The sequence below is a fragment of the Pelophylax lessonae genome, assembly GCF_965119305.1.
Source record: "Pelophylax lessonae genome assembly, chromosome: 12".
NCBI classification, from domain to species: domain Eukaryota; kingdom Metazoa; phylum Chordata; class Amphibia; order Anura; family Ranidae; genus Pelophylax; species Pelophylax lessonae.
In genome coordinates this window covers 10,243,878-10,263,724 of record NC_138779.1, presented here as the reverse complement: position 1 = coordinate 10,263,724, position 19,847 = coordinate 10,243,878, and the positions used below count along the sequence as shown (strand labels likewise).

The window sequence follows — 19,847 nt, the reverse complement described above, 5'->3', positions numbered from 1 at the left end:
ATATAAACCCTAACTATGAGCTTCTTTTATTTGCTCCTTTTCAGTCTGTTAAATATAACATTAAACATGTTTTGTTTATATCTGTTCTATAAATGCAAATAAATTCCTTTGGACGCAATGATTATCGGCCGACCGATCGGCCGTCTTTTGTCCAGTGTTGGTGTGTTGGTTGAAATGTGCTCTAGACTGTACACGAATTTTATCGGGCAACAAAAACCAACTTCAGAAGTGATGTCATGTGCTGGTTTACTTTCCGTGTGTTTTTTCTTCCCTGAGCATGCCCAGTCTTGCTCATCAGATTTTTGTCTGCCGAAATCTGTACTGACTGACGAACAATCAGCCGTTCTGTTGACGGCCAACAAAAATTTTATAGCATGCACACCAGATTTTGCTCGGCTGAAAAGTCGCAGTCGGTTGTCGGAAGCATCATACTAACAAGCCGAAAATCGGACGTTGACCGAAAATTCACGGCCAACAATCGTTGCGTGTGTACGAGGCATTAGGCATCTTTTCTGCTCAAAAGCTCCTCTCAAAAATGTGAGTTTGGTGGGGGGGGGGGGGGTTCTACCTGTAAAAATATATGCCTGTAATATCATGAAAAAACCATAATGTGTATGGACACATTGGCTAACATGGAGGGGATTTTCCAGGCAGAATAAAATGAGAGCTCAAAAGCCTGTAGGAGCAGCTTCTTTGAGCTTTTTTGAGCACTTAGGCATTTTTTCTGCTCAAAAGCCCCTCTCAAAAATGTGAGTTTGGTGGGGGGGTTTCTGCCTGTCGGAGTATATGCCTGTAAAATCATGAAAAAGCCATAGTGTGTATGGACACATTGGCTAAAGCAGGCCATAGACGATTCGAATTTCGTACGATTTATCGTTCGATAAACGAAAGCGGCTCTCGTGCACATCATCGAGTGTACCATCAATGTGAGCCGAAAATTGTACGACAAAACACAATTTTTTGTGCCTTTTAACCACATCTCTACCGGACACACTCCCTACTGTTCTGTGTTTTGTTAGGCGAAATCATACAACTCCCCCACTAATGATACGAAATTCGGCCGATTTTCGCAAAAAAACCCAACATGTTGGATATGTGAATTTTTGCTGTCGTACGAAAATCGAACGTTTTACATACCACACTAACGATACGAAAATCGTTCGATAACACTGCCATTTACGATTTTCGAACGAAATTCGAATCGTCTATGGCCTGCTTAACATAGAGGGGAGATTCCAGGCGGAATAGAATGAGAACTCAAAAGCCTATAGGAGCAGCTTCTTTGAGCTGTAGTACATGAGCCCTAGTTGTTCCCAGCTCTATATGGACAGTCCCTCCTATGCTATGACGTAGATTAGCGGAAGAGGTGTTTTGCAGTACTAAATCTCTTCCTTCCCTTTAGGGTGACAACGCTGCTCCTTCATAGATACTGTACAACAAATGAGCATATGTCACGCTAGGACAGAAAGTGTGCTACTGGTAGGACCACCAGGTAAAAATAAAGGGGGGAAAAGTCCTTAAAGATTGGTGCACTCCAGCATAAAGCTTACCTGTGAGGTTTCTTTGCTATACCTGGCTAATTATGTTCCTCTTTATTCCTCCAAAGAGCTGGCACACCTACACTCTTTCCTGGTTGGGTAGAATAGCGGCGATCAAGATAACGGTTCTCCCCAGAATTCAGACCAGAGGAAGGCAGATTTGGTGACTGCCTTGCACCAGCTTCAGGCATTAGAAGTGGCTGTACCAGTTCCTGCAGAATAGTAGTTTCTATTCAAACCTATTCAAAGTCCTAAAACCAATGTGGGCATTCACCCAATACTGGACTTTAAATCACTGAACAGATTTGAATCTACAAGATGTGTCATTCCTTCCCTCAGACAAGATGAATTTCTTGCATTAGTAGACCTACAAGATGCCTATGTCCAGATCCCATTCTCCCATCACACAAGCGCTTCCTGTGTTTTATGTGGCAGACCAGCACTTTCATCAGCTCTGGAGTGGTGGAATTCCATGGGCATTCTGGATGCCAGAAAATATTCCTTCCAATGACATGGAAAGTTTTTACGACAAATGCAAGCTTGTGAGACTGAGCAGGTTTTCTGAAGAACCTCTCTGTTCAGGCAGCATGGTCACCAGAAGAGCAGAAGTTATCGATCAACATCCTGGATCTTCTGGCTGTGCAAGTTTCAGGTGTGGAAATTGCAGGCAGACTTACTCAGCCATCGACAGCAGATGTGGATGAATGAGCCCTTTATCAAGAGGTGTTTGCAGTGGGAAGGCGCTTGACGCAGTTCCAGGTGTCAACAAGCTTGACAGGTTTGTGCCCTGGACCAGGGATCCTTAGGTGTTTGTGGTGGATGCCTTGGTTACTCATTGATATCAGTTCTCTATAATCTCTACCTTTCCTCCTCTGCAGCTTCTTCCTCGTCTGTTGTGCAAGATAAAGGTGATGGCATTCTGGTGATTCTGATCACACTTGAATGGCCAAGAAGATTGTGTTATTATAAATGTCTTGACAGAGGAGCCATAGGCTCTTCCAGATGAACCAGACTTGCTGTCACAAGGTCCAATGTTTCATCCTGCTTTAGGGTCACTGGCTTTGACAGCATGACATCCTGAGGATCAGTGGTGTTTCTGTAGTTCGTACCCTTCTCAGGGCAAGAAAGTCAACCTCGGGGAAAGTGTACCACCGTACATGGAAGGCCCATTTTTGGCTGAAGTGAGGCTTGCAAGTTTTATTCCCAACTAGCACCTCGTGGGGTGCCTTTTGGCTTTTCTCCAGTCTTGTGTGGAGATGACCCTGGCCATAAGTACCATCAAGGGGCAAGTCTCGGCTCTGGCTGTTCTGTTCTAGAGACTTACGGTGTCATTCTTTGGTTAGGGGTTTGTACAGGATGTCACAGAGATTGTTCCATCTGTGCAGCCCCCTTTTTTCTTTTTAGGACCTTACTTTGGTGTTGTCTGTTTTACAGACTTCACCATTTGAGCCTCTCTGAGAGATTTCTTTGTTGCTTCTTACGTGCAAGGTTGCTTTTGGTTGCCATTACTTTGGCTCACAGGGTCTAGTTGACTTCTCTCTTCTGCAAGGAACCTTTCTTGATTCTTCACCAGGATAGAACCTTTCTTGATTCTTCACCAGGATAGAACCTTTCTTGATTCTTCACCAGGATAGAACCTTTCTTGATTCTTCACCAGGATAGAACCTTTCTTGATTCTTCACCAGGATAAGGTGGTGTTGAAGCCTCTGCCTTTTTTTGTTTTAAACTGAAGGTGCTTTCCTTGTTTCACCCCTACAACAAATCGTGGCAGTAGGCCAACCGGGATATACATCCTGTCCTGCGTTCACTAGATGCATGACTAATGACTTGAAATACACATTTCTGGGGACAGATAAGTGGTGAAGAAAAAATTGAGCTGGGGTAAAACCTAGAGTATAGTTAGTGACTTTAGATATGATGATGTGGACGGCAGCCCAATAGGGTTGAAGAGACGGACAGGTCCACCATATACGTAGTAAAGTGCCTGGCTCAGCGCTTATGTATATATTTTTGTTAACCTAGTGACAGAGTCGTTTTAATGTAATATACCTTTTTTTTAAGCCGGCAACCAAACTGGAGAAGGAAGAACCCGAAGAGAACAGTGAAAATTTAGAAGGAAAAGAAAAGCAAGTAAAAGATTGTGTTGAAGAAGAAGAGGGAAAAGACTCTACTGAGCAGACTCCTAAAGGCATGTATGAACATAGACACCTCCATTATGGATCATTGAAATAATCTGTAGCATATTGTTTTATGATCATGGCCAATCGCATATACCACGTAAAGTTCACACTGATACCTTTTGCAGCTGAAGCACTTCAAGAGGAGAAATCCTTGGAAAAATCAGGACTGAACAGCACTCAGACCAAAACAGAGGACAAGGAACCTAAGTCAGGTATGGTCAGTTGTCTCTACCTCGAAATGGCATTGATGTTGAAGTACTCAGTTGAAGTACTGAGAACTGTACTGTACTGTACTGTAGGCTGTGGTTTGCTTTAACCGATTGCCGACAGCATAACTTAGTTATACAGCGGCAGAGTGTCTCTCCTACCCTGGTTTACATACCTAGTACGTGATCCAGCACTTCCAGGCAGGGGGTACGTGTGCGCGTCGCTGGCGCCACGGCTGTGCTGTGATTTGACAAGCCAGCCAATAGATGTCCGCCGGCACCCACTGATTGGCTTGGAGAGACACAGAACTGACCTCTGCCCATGTAAACAAGGCAGAGATCTGTTCTGACAGGGATGTGATGGATTTTGCGTCCCTGCAAAGCAGGGAATAAAATCCATCACTTCCCTTAGTAAAAGCAATACACAGTTTACACAAAAACACTGGTTAGGCACACATTTAACCCTTTGATCACCCTAGATGTTTAACTCCTTCCCAGCCTGTGTTATTAGTACAGTGACAGTGCATATTTTTAGCACTGATCACTGTATTAGTATCACTTGTTCCCACAAAGTGTCAGTGTCTGATTGTCCCGCCGCAATATCGCTGATCACCGCCAATACAAGTATAATAAAAATAAATACAGATTCCAGTATATATCCCAATGTTTGTAGATGCTATAACTTTTCCACAAAATATACTCTTATTGGGATTTTCTTTTACAAAAAATATGTAGTAGAATACATATTAGCCTAAATTCATTAAGAAATAAGATTTTTTTTTTTTTCTCAAAATTGTGGGTCTTTTTTTGTTTACAGCATAAAAAATAAAAAACAAAAGTGATCAAATACCACAAAACGAAAGCTCTATTTGTGGGGGGAAAAAAATTACATAGATTTCATTTGGGTACGGTGTTGCATGACCACGACATTGTCAGTTAAAGTAACGCAGTGCCGTATCGCAAACAAAAAAAACGGCCTGGTTATGAAGGAGGATAAATCTTCCAGAGGTCAAGTGGTTAAAAAGACTCATTACCAAGCTTTGATGTTGATCCAAGGGTTTAGGCCCTGAGTCACTGACCTGGATGGAGTGTGCCCATCTGGAGTAGCTGCATGCTTATCGAGTATTGAGGTCAGGCAGCTAGCATTTTTGTAGCTTTCGCAGTTTCCTTTTGAAGACAAACTAGGCAGATATAAAAGACACATTCATGCAGCTCCATAATCATTCATACATCAATAATATTTTTCTTTTCAATGCAAGCAGCTTAGGTACCCAAATTTGACCTGACATCAGCCTCTTGCAGGCCCTGTAATGTAACAGGAAGATGCAATAGAAGGAGCCAATCAGTTTGTATGCTTTTAGGAGGAGAGAGCAGAGAGAGATTATCCCATCTTCTTGCTGCAGAAATGTTGGTGCTTTTTCAAAACACGCACCAAACCAATTGATGCAAAAGAAGTCTATGGCACAGCACAGGTAACGCACACAAAATTGGTGGGTGCTGAACGTCATCGCTCCCAAGAATCAATGCGCCTGCACCGGCCCCGCTCGTCACTTCCGGTGCGGGCGCCTCATTCCCTGCTAAACAGCTTCTGGGCATGCCCACAAGCTGTGGAGGGATGACGCTCCCGCACCGGAAGTGACGAGCGGGGCCGGTGCAGGCGCATTCTGGGAGAAGAGGACACGGAAGAGGACGCGATGGCTTCAGCTGCCCACATCCGAGATGGCAGCGCTGGAGAAGAAATTTTTATGGTAAGTATATCTTCTAAAAGGTAAGTGCGACCTGGGACAGTACAGAGGCTATCCATTGTGGAATGTACTAGCCCTGACTGTCCCTGGGGTATTTTTATTGAAAAAACGTTTTCGTGGCCGGAACTCCGCTTTAAGGTCAACACAGAGGACATAGGGGGCGCTCTTTACGTCTAGAGGAAAACAGATTTTGTCTCCAAATACGGAAAGGTTTCTTCACCGTAAACATGAAAAATGGGTACTAATATTTATAGGTAAAGTTGATCCAGGGAAATATCTGATTGCCTCTCGAGTGATAAAGAAGGAATTTTTTTCCCTGCTGTAGCAAATTGGATCATGCATTGCTGGGGGTTTTTTCGCCTTCTTCTGGATCAACAGCGGGTATAGGATTGTGTATATGGATTGTATGGTTGGGTGTTCTTTTCTGTTTTTTTGTTTTTTATTGGTTGAGACAGATGTCTTTTTTCAACCTAATGCCCTGTACACACGTACCGATTGTCGGCCGTAAATATTCGGCCGATTGTAGGCTTGTTAGTATGATGCTTCCGACAGCCGAAGGCGCACTTTCGGCCGAACAGAATCTGTCGTGCAAGTATTAAAATTTTTGTTGGCCAACACCAGAACGGCCGATTGTTCGCCAGTCAGTACAGATTTCGGCCGACAGACAGCAGATTAGCAAGACTGGGCATGCTCAGAAAAGAAAAAAGACAAGGAAAGTTAACCATCACATGACATCACTTCTGCAGTCTGCTGTTGTTGGCTGACAAAATTTGTGTGCAGTCTTTTACAGTTTTCAACAGACACGACAGCCCTGGACAAAAGACGGCCGATCATTCGGCCGACGATCAGTATGTGTGTACGAGGCATAACTATGTACATCAGGATTAATACATTTTTAGATATACATTATATATTAAAAATTGTGGACTCTATAACTTTCCTACAGACTAAATAATATACACTGATTTGGGTTATTTTACCCGAAGAAATGTAGCAGAATACATTTTGGCCTAAATATATGAAGAAAGAGTATTTATTTGCAAAATTTCAGAAACAAAGAATTCGTTTTTTTTTCTCAAAGTTTACGGTAATTTTTCATTTATTTAGAAAAAAAACCTAGTAGTAAATAAATACCACCAAAATAAAGCTCTATTTGTGTGAAAAAATATATAAAAATTCATATGGCTACAGTGTTACATGACTGCACAATTGTCATTCAAAGTCTGACGGTGCTCAAAAGATGAAAATTGGCCTGGGCAGGAAGGGGGGTGAAAGTGCCCGGTATGGAAGTAGTTAAAAAAAGAAAAAAAAAATTGGGTCTCTGATTTATTTCTTTTTTTTATTTACAGAAGAGGAAACCAAACCTGAGGAAAAAGAAGAATGTGTAAAGCAACAAAATGGAGAAAATTGTATAAAACAAGAAGATGAAAGCGGGAAACAAGACGATGGCGGAAAATTTAAATTTATGTTTAACATTGCAGATGGCGGGTTCACAGGTATTGCATTTTAACAGGTGGTGTGTCTTTCAGTGGTTGTGGGTTACCTTGAACCATAACTCAGATTCTGTTATATCCTGGAGACTGGTTGTGAGATGTACCCACCGGCATTCCAAGCTATTTCCTCTGGCCACGGCCATTGCAAAGCCAAGTGATGGTGTCACACTTCCCCATAATATAGAATACACAGGAAACCGGAGAGAAGAAGCTGAGAGACATGTTCTTTATGGCTGCCTGGTAGGGGGGCAGAGATGGACTACTGCAGGGAAAAGCTGGCTGGCCATTCTATATGTCAGTGCCCACCTTAAAGACTAAAATATTAGGATTGGGCAGAGTTGACCCCTTTGTTGTCTGCTGTTTAGAGTGGGTCAGTTCTAGAAGACCCTTAAGAAAAGGTGTTCCCTTACCCCTGAAAAGTTGGGTTCTCCCCCTCTTTACCACTTTAAGACCGGAAGGATTTGCCCCCTTAATGACCAGGCCCTATTTTGCGATTCCGCACTGCGTTACTTTAACGGACAATTGCGCGGTCGTGCAACGCTGTACCCAAATAAAATTGACATCTTTTTCCCCCACAAATAAGAGATTTTTTTAATGGTATTTGATCACCTGTGCGATTTTTATTTTTTGCGCTATAAACAAAAAAAGAGCAACAATTTTGAAAAAAAATATATATATATATATTTTTCACATTCTGCTATATAACATTCTCAAAAAAAAAATGGAAAAATCAAAATTTTTTAACATTTTAGGCCAATTTGTTTTCTGCTACATATTTTTGGTAAAAATAAATTGCAATTGACTACAAAGTATTGGTATGATGTAGCATTTACATATAGGTAGGTGTGATGGTCAGGTGTCCACCAGCGTAATATTATACAGTGCACTTTGTGAATTAAGGTTTTAGCCCCTTCTACCAAAAAATCCTCATGCAATATGTATTTGTTTCTGTGTTTCAGAACTCCATACGTTATGGCAGAACGAAGAAAGAGCCGCTGTCTCTTCTGGAAAAATCTATGACATATGGCACAGGAGACATGACTATTGGTTGCTTGCTGGAATTGTCACGTATCCTTTGAGGATGCTAAATGCAGATCCTTCGGTGTAATGCAGTGGTCTCCAAACTGCGGCCCGGGAGCCGAATGCAGCCTTTTGATTGCCTTTATCCGGCCTCAGAGCACTATTCCTCCTACTGATAAGAGGCACTGACATCAACAATGGGGCACTATTCCTTCCACTGACACCAACGAGAGGGCACTATTCTTAACATTGACACCAGTGATGGGAAAATAATCCTCCTACTGACAACAATGATGGGAATACTATTCCTTCCATTAACAAGAAACAATGGGGCACTATTCCTCCCACTGACCCCAGTGATGGGGAACTATTCCTCCCACTGACACCACCGATGGGGCACTATTCCTCCCACTGACACCAGCGATGGGGCACTATTCTTAATACTGACACCAGTGATGGGAAAACGAATTCTCCCACTGACACCAATGATAGGAAAACTATTCCTCCCACTGACACCAACAATAATTCCCATAATGACATCAACAATGGGGCACTATTCTTCCCACTGATACCAATGATAAGGATCTATTCCTCCCACTGACTCCCACAATGGGGCACTATTCCTTCCCCTGACACCAATGATAGGGCATTATTTCTCTCCCTGACTCCAACAATGGAGCACTATTCCTCCTACTGATACCAATGATGGGACACTATTCCTCCTACTGACACCAATGATGGAGCACTATTCCTCCTACTGACACCAATGATGGGACACTATTCCTCCTACTGACACCAATGATGGAGCACTATTCCTCCTACTGACACCAATGATGGGGCATTATTTCACCCATTGACACCAATGATGGGGCACTATTGATCTTTTATTGAAAAGAATCAAGCAACATATTTTATACAAAAGTAAAAAACAGAACTATAGTACAATATTCCAACAGAAAACAAAGGAATACACATCCATGTGCAGAATATATACAATATATACATAATCCACTTCCAACATTCTTAGAAAACTATTTACATAAAGCAGCAGAGAGGGCCTAAGAGGCACAACCCATCACCTATGTATGCAGCCATTTATCAAAAACTGAGAATTAAGAAAAAATCTAGGGTGATAAGAGACAGAAAGCCACACCCAGGGAAAGAGACTCCTGGCAGTCAGGGAGGCTTGAAACCCCTCCACGCCTTCAACCAAGCCCTCTGACCCCACTTGTCTCTCTTAAGCGCCCAAATCTTCCCCACCTCATGCAAAATGTCACACACCACCACCTGAACAGGAAGGATTTTACGCCGAAGGGTGACCTGACACCGTGCATTCCATGTGTAATAACGGACTACTAAACTAACTAAAAAAAGTGTATCCAAACAAAAGCCCCCACCAGTATTGAATGCTCCGTACACCCACTCAGCATAACCCAGCCTGGAGAGGAAAGGAACACCGAGGGCCCGCCCCACCTGTTTGTATACCTCTATGTTAAAAGGGCAACGAAGCAGAAAATGGTCCATAGTCTCCTCCTCACCTGTACATTCCTCCCGAGGACAACCACGATCCATTCCACTGCGGAATTTCAAATTGCCCCGAACATAGAGTCTCCCGTGGAAGTACAACCAGGCCAGATCCCTGAATTTAAGGGGGACTCTAGCCAAATTAATCAGTCTTAACCCTTCCCTCAAAATTGGGCCTGGGCAATCCCTTAAGACCAGTGGGTCATGAAAGACTTCGCTCAAGACTCGGCTCATAAGGACTTTCCTCGGAGCGGATCTGAGATCTTCAGCCGACAGTTGCCACTGCCGCAGCAACTTCAGACACGGAGCGACATAGGCTGGAAGCTGACCACGATGACCCCTGAGATTCTTCACTTGGCCACCTTTTTCCCAAAGTCGCAGAAAAGGCCTAAACCAAGATCTAAACATGCCTGCCCATCCAGGAGGTTCCACTGCAAGCATACTACCAATGTTAAACTTGAGAAATAGCAGTGAAAAGAAAAGAACGGGGTTGACCATACCTAAGCCACCCTCCCTCCTGGATAGATAGGTGACATTCCTCTTGATGGGGTTCAGTCTGTTCCCCCATAGCATCTGGAAGAACACACTATAGATCCTAGCATAGAGAGACACTGGCAAGATGCAGACAGGGCTGACATACAAGAAGATCGGTATCAGGTAAGTCTTAATCAGATCAACCCTTTCCCTCAGAGATAACTTCCATGTTTTCCAGCTGACCACCTTAGTATTGGCAACTTCCAGCCTGCCTTCCCAGTTTTTGAGGCCATAATCGCCAGGTCCAAATTCAATGCCTAATATCTTAATTTTTTCCTGGGGCACTGGAAAGGTGTCCGGGAGATCAAACCCCTCACCTTCCTTTCCCATCCAAAAAACTTCACTCTTTTCCTGATTGATCTTGGAGCCTGATGCTTCAGAGTACCGTGATGTCAGAGAGACCACCTCCTCCGCTTCATCTGTCCCAGTGACAATCACTGACACATCATCCGCATAGGCAACAACCCTCAAAGGCGGCTCACCCGGGACTCCCACTGGTACCCCACACAACATGCTGCTCTCTAGCCTCCTGATGAAGGGGTCGATTGCAAACACATAGAGCAGGGGACTCAGGGGACAACCCTGGCGCACCCCAGAACCAACCTCAAAGGACTGTCCAACCCAACCATTAACAAGAGGGAAGCTTTCTGCCCCCTTATACAAGACTTTTAACCAATCGACAAAACCACCCGGCAGACCGTACTTACTAAAGAGCAACCACAGGTACTCATGGTTGACACGATCGAAAGCCTTTGCCTGATCCAATGCCAGTAAATACTTTCCCCAGCCTGCAGCCCTGCACTGCTCCAAGGCCTCCCGGACAGCTAAAACCGCTGTGAAGGTGCTCCTACCCTGGATCGAACAGTGCTGATGGCGAGAAAGCAAAGACTCTGCTACTGCCGATAGGCGCCAGAAAAGTATCTTCGCCAGCACCTTTCTATCGACATTGAGAAGGCTGATGGGGCGCCAATTCTCAATCATCGAAGGATCTTTACCTTTTGAAAGAAGAATCACAGCTGAGTGTCTCATGGAAGGGGGAAGCACCCCCTCAGCAAGACAACTGTTAAAAATCTCTACCGAATGTGGGGCCAGAATAGACTTAAAGGCTTTGTAAAACTCAGCCGTCAGACCATCCGGTCCAGGTGACTTTTTGATGGCAAGCTGTTCAATTGCCCTCGTCACCTCTTCAACTGTGATCTCTTCTGTCAAATTCATCAAAGGGACATCTCCACCATTTAGACCTGGAGTAGAGTCCAAAAAGCTTTCCATCTTGTCCCTGTCAAGCTCTTTCCTCCCAAGAAATTCAGCATAAAAAGACCTCACGACCTCCAGGATCCCTGACCTGGACTTTGTCAAGGAACCTGTACTATCCTTAAGGCCAACGACCATCTTAACAGCTACACCCTGTTTGCAGTTCTGGTAAGGGTCAGGCGAGTGGTATTTCCCATAGTCCCGCTCCAGAACCAAAGAGGTATGCCGGTCATATTGACACTTCCTGAGGAGGATTTTCACTTCAGAGATTGCCCCAGGATCTCCTCCTCTCGAGACAAGAATATCCAGCTTCCTCTGCAAACGTTGGTAGGTCATGTATCTATTAAACTGTTTTTTATTGGCTAGGCCCCTGTAGAATCCAGCAATCCTCTTTTTGGTCAGCTCCCACCACTCAGCCTTGCTGCTACAAAAGTCCAGGATGGTCACCTGTGCCTGAAAGAATTCCTCAAAGGATTGTCTAACATGTTCTTCCTCAAGGAGAGTCGAATTTAATCTCCAGATGCCTTTGCCCCTCTGAGGGAAGTCTGAAGCATTCAAGACCACAGATAGCATACAGTGATCAGAGAACTCCACTGCCTGCACCACTGGGGGTGAGAAAGCAGAGGCCTCCTTCAAAAAAAACCTATCTATCCTACTCTGATTATTACCTCGATGAAAGGTGAACCCTGTGTCATCCGCAAGGTGCTTAATGTGCACATCCACAAGACCAGCATCCCTAACCATACTATTTAAAAAAACGCTATCATATCCCAGCCTGTCATTGAAGTCCTTCCTGTCCTTGGGCCTAGTCACAGTATTAAAGTCACCTCCAAAAACCACTTGCCGGGATGTAAAAAGAAATGGCTTGATCCTTGTAAAAAGGCATTTCCTGTCCAACTTTGTGTGCGGCCCATAAATATTAATTAGGCGCAGGTCCTGCCCTCCCACAAGAACGTCTAAGACCATACATCTCCCAATCTCCACCTCAATAACCCGCCGGACAGTTACCATGCCGGTTTTAAAAAACACCGCCACCCCGCCGTAAGGCTCGGCCACAAGAGACCAGTAAGATGGACCATACCTCCACTCTCTCTTGGCCATATGAATATCTGCCAAGGAGGTGAGCCTAGTCTCCTGCAAAAATAAAATTTCAGCATCTAATTGGCTGAACAAAAAGAAGGCCATAGAACGAGCTCTTACTGACTTAATACTGGCGACATTTATTGTCACCACTTTTAACGGAGGGGGAACCGCCATTTGGGTTATTGAGTGAATTGCTTCTTAGCTCCCCTCTGCTGCTCATCACCAGAAGCCTCTCTCTTTCTTGAAGCCTCCTCCAACTCCATTTCAATTTCTGAATTCTGCTCAGAACAATCCCCAGATGAGGAGATATCCCAAGCAGAAGCCCTAGAACGGTTGGAGACAGTCACTGAGGCATCCTGTCCCTGTTCCGTCCTCACCGTCCGTCTCTTCCACCTCACAACCTTCCTTCTCTCCTCCAGGTACTGCAGGTCAGATTCAGAGATGCTTTCATCTCTTGTTTTCTTCTTCTTCTTTGAAGTCTTCGCAGAAGACTTCTTTACAGAGGAAGCCGCAGCAGCACCCTTTTTGGTACCCTCTACCACTCCTGGTGGGTGGGGGGCTTCTTTAAGGTCACACTTAGGAAGGGAAGACTGATCGGGAATAACTGACTCAGGGGGCACAGACTTGGCAGATTCTGACACAAGAGGAGCGGGTACAGTAGGCTGGGGGGACACAGGGACAGACACAGAAGGAATACTTTCAGATACAGGAGGGGTGGGCACAGGGACTAGGGAGGGATCCTGAACAAGACCAGGGGAGTCAGTCACCGCAGAGTAGGGTGGTACACCAGGGGCCTCATCCTCCATCCTGTCCAGCCTTAAGAGGTCATCTATCACCTCTCTATCCATATTATGCCAGGCTTCAGGACATCGGCTGTAGGGGTGGCCAAGGCGCAGGCACAGGTTGCACCTTATCGCCTGGGTGCAGTCCCTGGCCACATGACCCTGTCCCTGACACACTGAACAGATCAGTGCTGAACAAGAGGAGCTAAAATGGCCCTTTTCTCCACAGCGGTGACACAGTTTTGGCTGACCGGGATAAAAAATAGTCATCCTATCCCTCCCTATAAAGGCAGAGGAGGGCAGGTGATGGACAACATTCCCATCCATAGCCAACCTGACCGTTACCGACCAACCCCCGGTCCAGATGCCACGCTCATCATAAATTTTATCTGGCCTGGTCAAAACATCCCCATAATTTCTCAACCAGACCTCTAAGTCCCGAGCAGAAACACTCTCATTTGTAAGGATAATAGTAATTTTCTTTACTGTTGACCTTTGAGAAACTGCCACTGGCACCAGACCTTCCTATTCGGGTCTTGACCTGCACCGAGCCATATATCGTTCCCAGAACAAGTCAAGACCCTCTGGTCTGGTGAAACTAACCGTGTACTCCCGGCTTCCAGCCACATGTATCAGGGCATATAGGTCATTAGCCCCAAAACCCATATCTAAGATCAGGTCCACCACCATACGCCGTGCTAGAGGGACTGCACCACCTTCCCATTTAAGGAGGACTACGTTCCGCCTTGGACCCCCAGCAGGAGCCATAGACCCAAGACCAGATCCAATGGTGCTCATAGTGGCAGCCTGCAAAGGAAAACCCCGATTGGAAGCGGAGCTCCTCCTTGATTGTATTTCTGGCTTGATGATATTGCCAGGAGCACAGCTTACCACCTGTGCAAATGTAGGCTTATTAGGGCCAAGACCCCACACTGATGTCACATTATCGGATACATTACTATTATTATTTTCAGCTTGGCCTAAACCAGCAGCATTATCAGTTAAACATACAATGGTGGGTTCCACCACACCTGCAATGTTATTAGGTGTAGTTACTGCTTCTAATGCAGTACCAAGTGCTTCCTGCTGCTGCGCTGTAGAGTCCTGGTTAGTTATTACTGAAACAGTTTTGAGCTCAGCAGAAGCAGGGTTAATCGGCTCTTCTGGGTTTTGTAGTTCCTGAGCAGAAATGTCATTTTTTAAAAGTAACCTTTCCTCAGCAGGCAAAACATTGCTGAGCATAGGGGAATCACCCTGGGTGTCACTGGGAAAACCCTCAGAATTAGGCAAGGTGCTAAAAGGCACAAAAATAGTTTTGTCTATTACCTGAGGCTTGATAGCCTTTATCTTATCAGGTACATGATCCGGCAAGTCCTCCACACCACCAAACACCAGCTTATCTCCCTGTACTGGAGACTCCATTACCTGGATTACCTTTAGCATGCCTCCTGAGCCCTGAGATGGCAATGGGCTGCTTACCTCACCTTGAGGGGGAAGGGGGTCAGAACTGGGGGTCTCCTCCTCCACCTCCATCTTTGCAAACCTTCGGTCGTTGCTAAACTTTTCCTTGAAAGGATCATCCCTGCCTTCCATCATGGCCACGATGGTTTCTTGATGTTCCACACGGACCTTAGCCAATTGGACCTCTGAATCCATGGATCCACGGTTCCTGCTGTACAACCCTTTGGCTGCTTTCTCAGGCGCTTTAAATCCGCTCTAAGCTTGTAGAGCTTGTCTCTTTCCTTATTGAGGACTTTGATCCCGGCCACCACTCGCTCCCGAATGGATCCAGCATCTTCATCCTCACAAGGGGCAGAGAGATCACCAACCACGGCTTGTCCAGGAGCAGGAGTGCCATCCATCCACCCAGGGGATGGCTGAGAACCTCCAGCAGGAGGGGCCCCACTGGCCTGCATGGCCTCCCCAGGAAGGAGCCAGCAGGGCTGGGAGGGATTTCACCTCACTCCCCTCTTACACAGATCACCTGGAGCAGCAACAGACACACAGCCAGAGAACCTTCCAGCAGCCACACCCGAAGCTGAATGATGGGGCACTATTCCCCCCCATTGACACCAATGATGGGGCACTATTCCTCCCACTGACACCAATGATGGGGCACTATTTCTCTCCCTGACTCCAACAATGGAGCACTATTCCTCCTACTGATACCAATGATGGAGCACTATTCCTCCTACTGACACCAATGATGGAGCACTATTCCTCCTACTGACACCAATGATGGGACATTATTCCTCCTACTGACACCAATGATGGGGCACTATTCCTTCCACTGACACCAATGATGAGAGACTATTCCTCCCACTGACACCAAGGATGGGACACTATTCCTCCTACTGAAACCAATGATGGAGCACTATTCCTCCCACTGACACCAATGATGGGGCATTATTTCGCCCATTGACACTAATGATGGGGCACTATTCCCCCCATTGACACCAATGATGGGGCACTATTCCTCACACTGACACCAATGATGGGGTACTAATATCCCCACTGACACCAACAATGAGGCACTCATAATTCCCCTAATACCAAAGATGGGACATTTTCTACCTCCACTGGCCACATTCTTACCCCCCTAAAGTCTGAAGCACAGTAATCTGGCCCTTTGTTTAGAAAGTTTGGAGACCACTGCTGTAATGGAACAGCGGATGATATTTGAGTATTTTCAGCAGATGTTTCAGTTGGTGCTTCTTTATGGTTTCCAAGATGAAAGTATTACAGACAGCTTGGAAGATCTGTGCAGAGCAGAATGTAAGACAGCCGGTGGTTTGTAGTCCATGATCTGACTTTCAGATACCTTAGCCTGTCCCCCTTTCCTTAATATAGCCCATTTCGTAAATTAAAGTGTCTTATAAATACATTACTGACATGTCACTATAAGCCTCGTCAGAATCTCTCGGAAAATGATGAAATAATTCCATATAATATAAGGATTGTATATTTTTAATAATAATAATAATTTTTTATTATTATAATAATTATACATTTTTTATTATATTATTATTTTTATTATATTACTTGTCATTTATAATATTTATTATTATAATTATATACAGTATTATAATTATAAATTTAATCATAAAAAGACCAGATGCCCTTCCAACAAAAATAATTTTTAGGAACAAAATGTCAAGAGGTGAGGCTATCCCCCCAGATCTCACTTATGTGCCGACTCTCATGTTTTTGTTTTGATGGGAGCTCTTTAACCACTTCTGGACCAGAAGGATTTACCCCCCTTAATGGCCAGGCCCCATTTTTTGCGATTCGGCACTGCGTTATTATTACTGACAATTATGCACATTTTTTATTCGGAAATTTTATATAGCATTTTTCTGAATTTTTTTGTTTATAGCGCAAAAAATAAAAATCGCACGGGTGATCAAATACCACCAAAAGAAAGCTCTATTTGTGAGAAAAAAAGGACACGAAATTGATGTCCTTTTTTTCCCACAAATAGAGCTTTCTTTTGGCAGTATTTGATCACCTGTGCGATTTTTATTTCTTGCCATATAAACAAGAAAAATGATATATAAAATTCTGAATAAAAAAACTTTTATATCAAATTTTTTTCATCATTTTAGGCCAATTTGTATTCTGCTACATATTTTTGGTAAAAAAAAATCTACAAACAAGGCGAAAGATTTGTCATTTTTATTTATTTTTATTTTATTTTTTTACTAGTAATTGCAGTGATCAGCAATTTTTAACGGGACAGCGACATTGCAATGGACAGATCGGACCCCTAACTGACATTTTTGACACTTTTGGGGGGATCAGTGACATTACTACAGTAATCAGTGCTAAAAATATGCACTGTCACTGTACTAATGACACTGGCAGGGAAGAGGTTAATACCAGGGGCGATCAAAGAGATAAATGTGTCCCTAGGGGGTGTTTTCTAACTGTGGGGGGGGGGCTTACTGCATGAACACAGAGACCTGTGTTCTTAAAATAGTAGGAACACAGGATCCCAGTGTTCATAACTGACAGAACAGCGGTCTGCTGTGTTTACAACGGAAGACCGCTGTTCTGTCTCCATGAGGAGCGATTGCTGGTGCCCTGCGGCAATCGCTGGTGCCCGGCGGCAATCGCGGGTGCCCGGCGGCAATCGTGGCTACCGGACCCGCTGATCGGCTTCCTCTGTGGCGAATGGGTGGGCGGGCCTCCGGTGATACGCTTCCCCCTCTGCTAAGTGTCCCACGCAGCAACGTACAGTTACGTCATTTCGCAGGACAGAGCCAAACCTACTGCAGCAAAACTGCGTCGGATAATCTTGAAGTGGTTAAATGGGTTAAATGCCTAATCATTTTAATTGTTTTGGCTTAATGGGATTCCCGCTGCACCATCTACACGATAATAACCCCTAAAATCACTCTTAGCCATAATGACCTTTTCATTACCGTCAGCATGAGGCTCCTCTGTGTTCATCAGGACTAGTGTAATCCAGCGGGGTGCCGATCCTTGCTCTTTATTTATTGGTAATTAAAGGTTAACTCACCCCGGGGAGGGAGATGTATTTATTATTGCATGGCCTTCTCTCCCGATAATCCCTCTTTGTTTGGAGATTAATTGTTGACTCGGCATACGGGGTATCACTAATAATTGTCCGTCCAGCAAGCAGTTGTCCTCCTTCATTGCTATCCCCTACAGACATGGCTATGCCCGCTGGCAGGATATACAAAACGACCCTTGCTACTTAATATTAAATGAGCCTTTTAAATCTGAGATACACAAAGGAAACTACCTGGAAATGAAGAATAAATTCCTGGCTCGAAGATTTAAGGTAAATGTGATTTATGTTGAGTTTGTGCACGTGGCAAAGTATTATGGTGGTGATTAGTGATCGACCGATTATCGGCAACACCGATATATCGGGGGCCGATATGCACTTATTTATTATTATTTATTTCAGGTACTTATATAGCGCTGTCAATTTACGCAGCGCTTTACATATACATTGCACATTCACATCAGTCCCTGCCCTCAAGGAGCTTACAATCTAAGGTCCCTAACTCACATACGTACACTTTTCCCAATATATCGGAATCGGACTTTGGATTTACCGATATTGCCGATATTTCGGGAAAGTGCTTGTACCGGAGTGATGCCTGCAGATAGAGGCATCACCCCGGTACCGGCGTCCATAGCCGACGGTCGGCTGTCTTGTAATGACAACCGATGCGGCTGAGAAGCTGTCATTCCAAGGAGCGGGAGGGGATGTTCCCCCCCCCCACCGCCTTCCGCAGCTCCCATCCCATCGGGCATCTTACCTGCTGGGCTGCCGAAGAGAAGACACCGCATTCAGCTCTGACCGGGTCTCCATTTTTTTTTAATTCGGTGGCGCCGAGTACCCGGAAGTCATGTCATGACATGACTTCCGGGTACTGGTGGCGCCGAAATTCAAAAAACGTACAGCATTCAAAACAGCCAAACTTGGCGTTTTGAATGCTTTTATGTGCAGAGGAGGGGTTTGGGGTCTTTTAGACCCCCAGATCCCTCCACCACAGTACCTGTAGACATTTAAAAAAAAAAAAATTATTTTTAATGTCTGAAAATATCGGCCGATATCCGATGACCAAAATATCAGTATCGGCGTTAAAAAAACTATATCGGTCGATCAATAGTGGTGATATATACATCCAAGTGGACCTGTTAACCGTCCTGTCAGGATGGATACATAAAGGGTAATAGAAGGGGGAAAAAACATTCCTTTACTTGAAGAAAATGCTGTTCAAAGCTTCCCCCTGCCCTGTTTGGTCGTGTGATTTCTGCTGAAAGGGGACTGACACCCTACCCATTAGCAGAGATCACATGACCTAGAGCTTTATTTTGGTGGTATGTAATCCCCACTGGGTTTTTTATTTTTTCTAAACAAACAAAGAAAGCCTGAAAATTTTGAAAAAAAAAAAAAGGTTTTCATAGTTTTTGTTACAAAATTTTGCAAATAAGTAATTTTTTCTTCTTCACTGATGAGGCTGCACTGATGCGCACTGAGTTGGCACTGATAGGGCTGCTTCAGTAAAGGGCTGCTGTTATTGGGCCCTCAATGTGATCAGCTGAAAGTACACATCGGTCACATAGCGTGCAGGTGGGAGGACGTCCATGAACGCGCTGGAGAGCCTCGTTGTAGCCGACGTTCGGCTATAGTGCAGTAGGGAAGCAGGTAATTTACACAGTGCCTTTTATGAACAGCACTGGATAAATAGCCATCAGGTGGCCAATCTGGCTGGTAATCGCTGTGTACCCAGCTGTCATTAGAGAGTTGGGTATACACAGAAACTGTACCAAGAATATTTAAGGGGCTGGGTACCATGTGATTGCTTTGATTGGTCATCACAGCGACCACATGGTACTGTTTATAATGCTGGTCTCTACCCTTCCCCTTACAAAAGAGGAAGGAGAGAGATCAGTACTTATGAATGGGTACAGAATGAATGGATCAGCAAGATCGAATGCAAGGTTTCTCA

At 44.6% G+C, this 19,847-nt stretch overlaps 1 protein-coding gene across 9 annotated transcripts in view; it reads left to right on the top strand.

Moving 5' to 3' along the window:
- Window positions 1–19,847, top strand: part of CHD5 (chromodomain helicase DNA binding protein 5) — a 409,378-nt gene that overhangs the window by 375,899 nt on the left and 13,632 nt on the right. For all 9 annotated transcript variants that reach the window (XM_082273263.1, XM_082273262.1, XM_082273261.1 and 6 more), the window contains exons 32-36: window positions 3,600–3,726; window positions 3,844–3,930; window positions 7,019–7,165; window positions 8,122–8,230; window positions 18,031–18,163. In XM_082273263.1, the coding sequence (XP_082129389.1) occupies window positions 3,600–3,726; window positions 3,844–3,930; window positions 7,019–7,165; window positions 8,122–8,230; window positions 18,031–18,163 (603 nt within the window). The remainder of the gene's footprint in view (window positions 1–3,599; window positions 3,727–3,843; window positions 3,931–7,018; window positions 7,166–8,121; window positions 8,231–18,030; window positions 18,164–19,847) is intronic.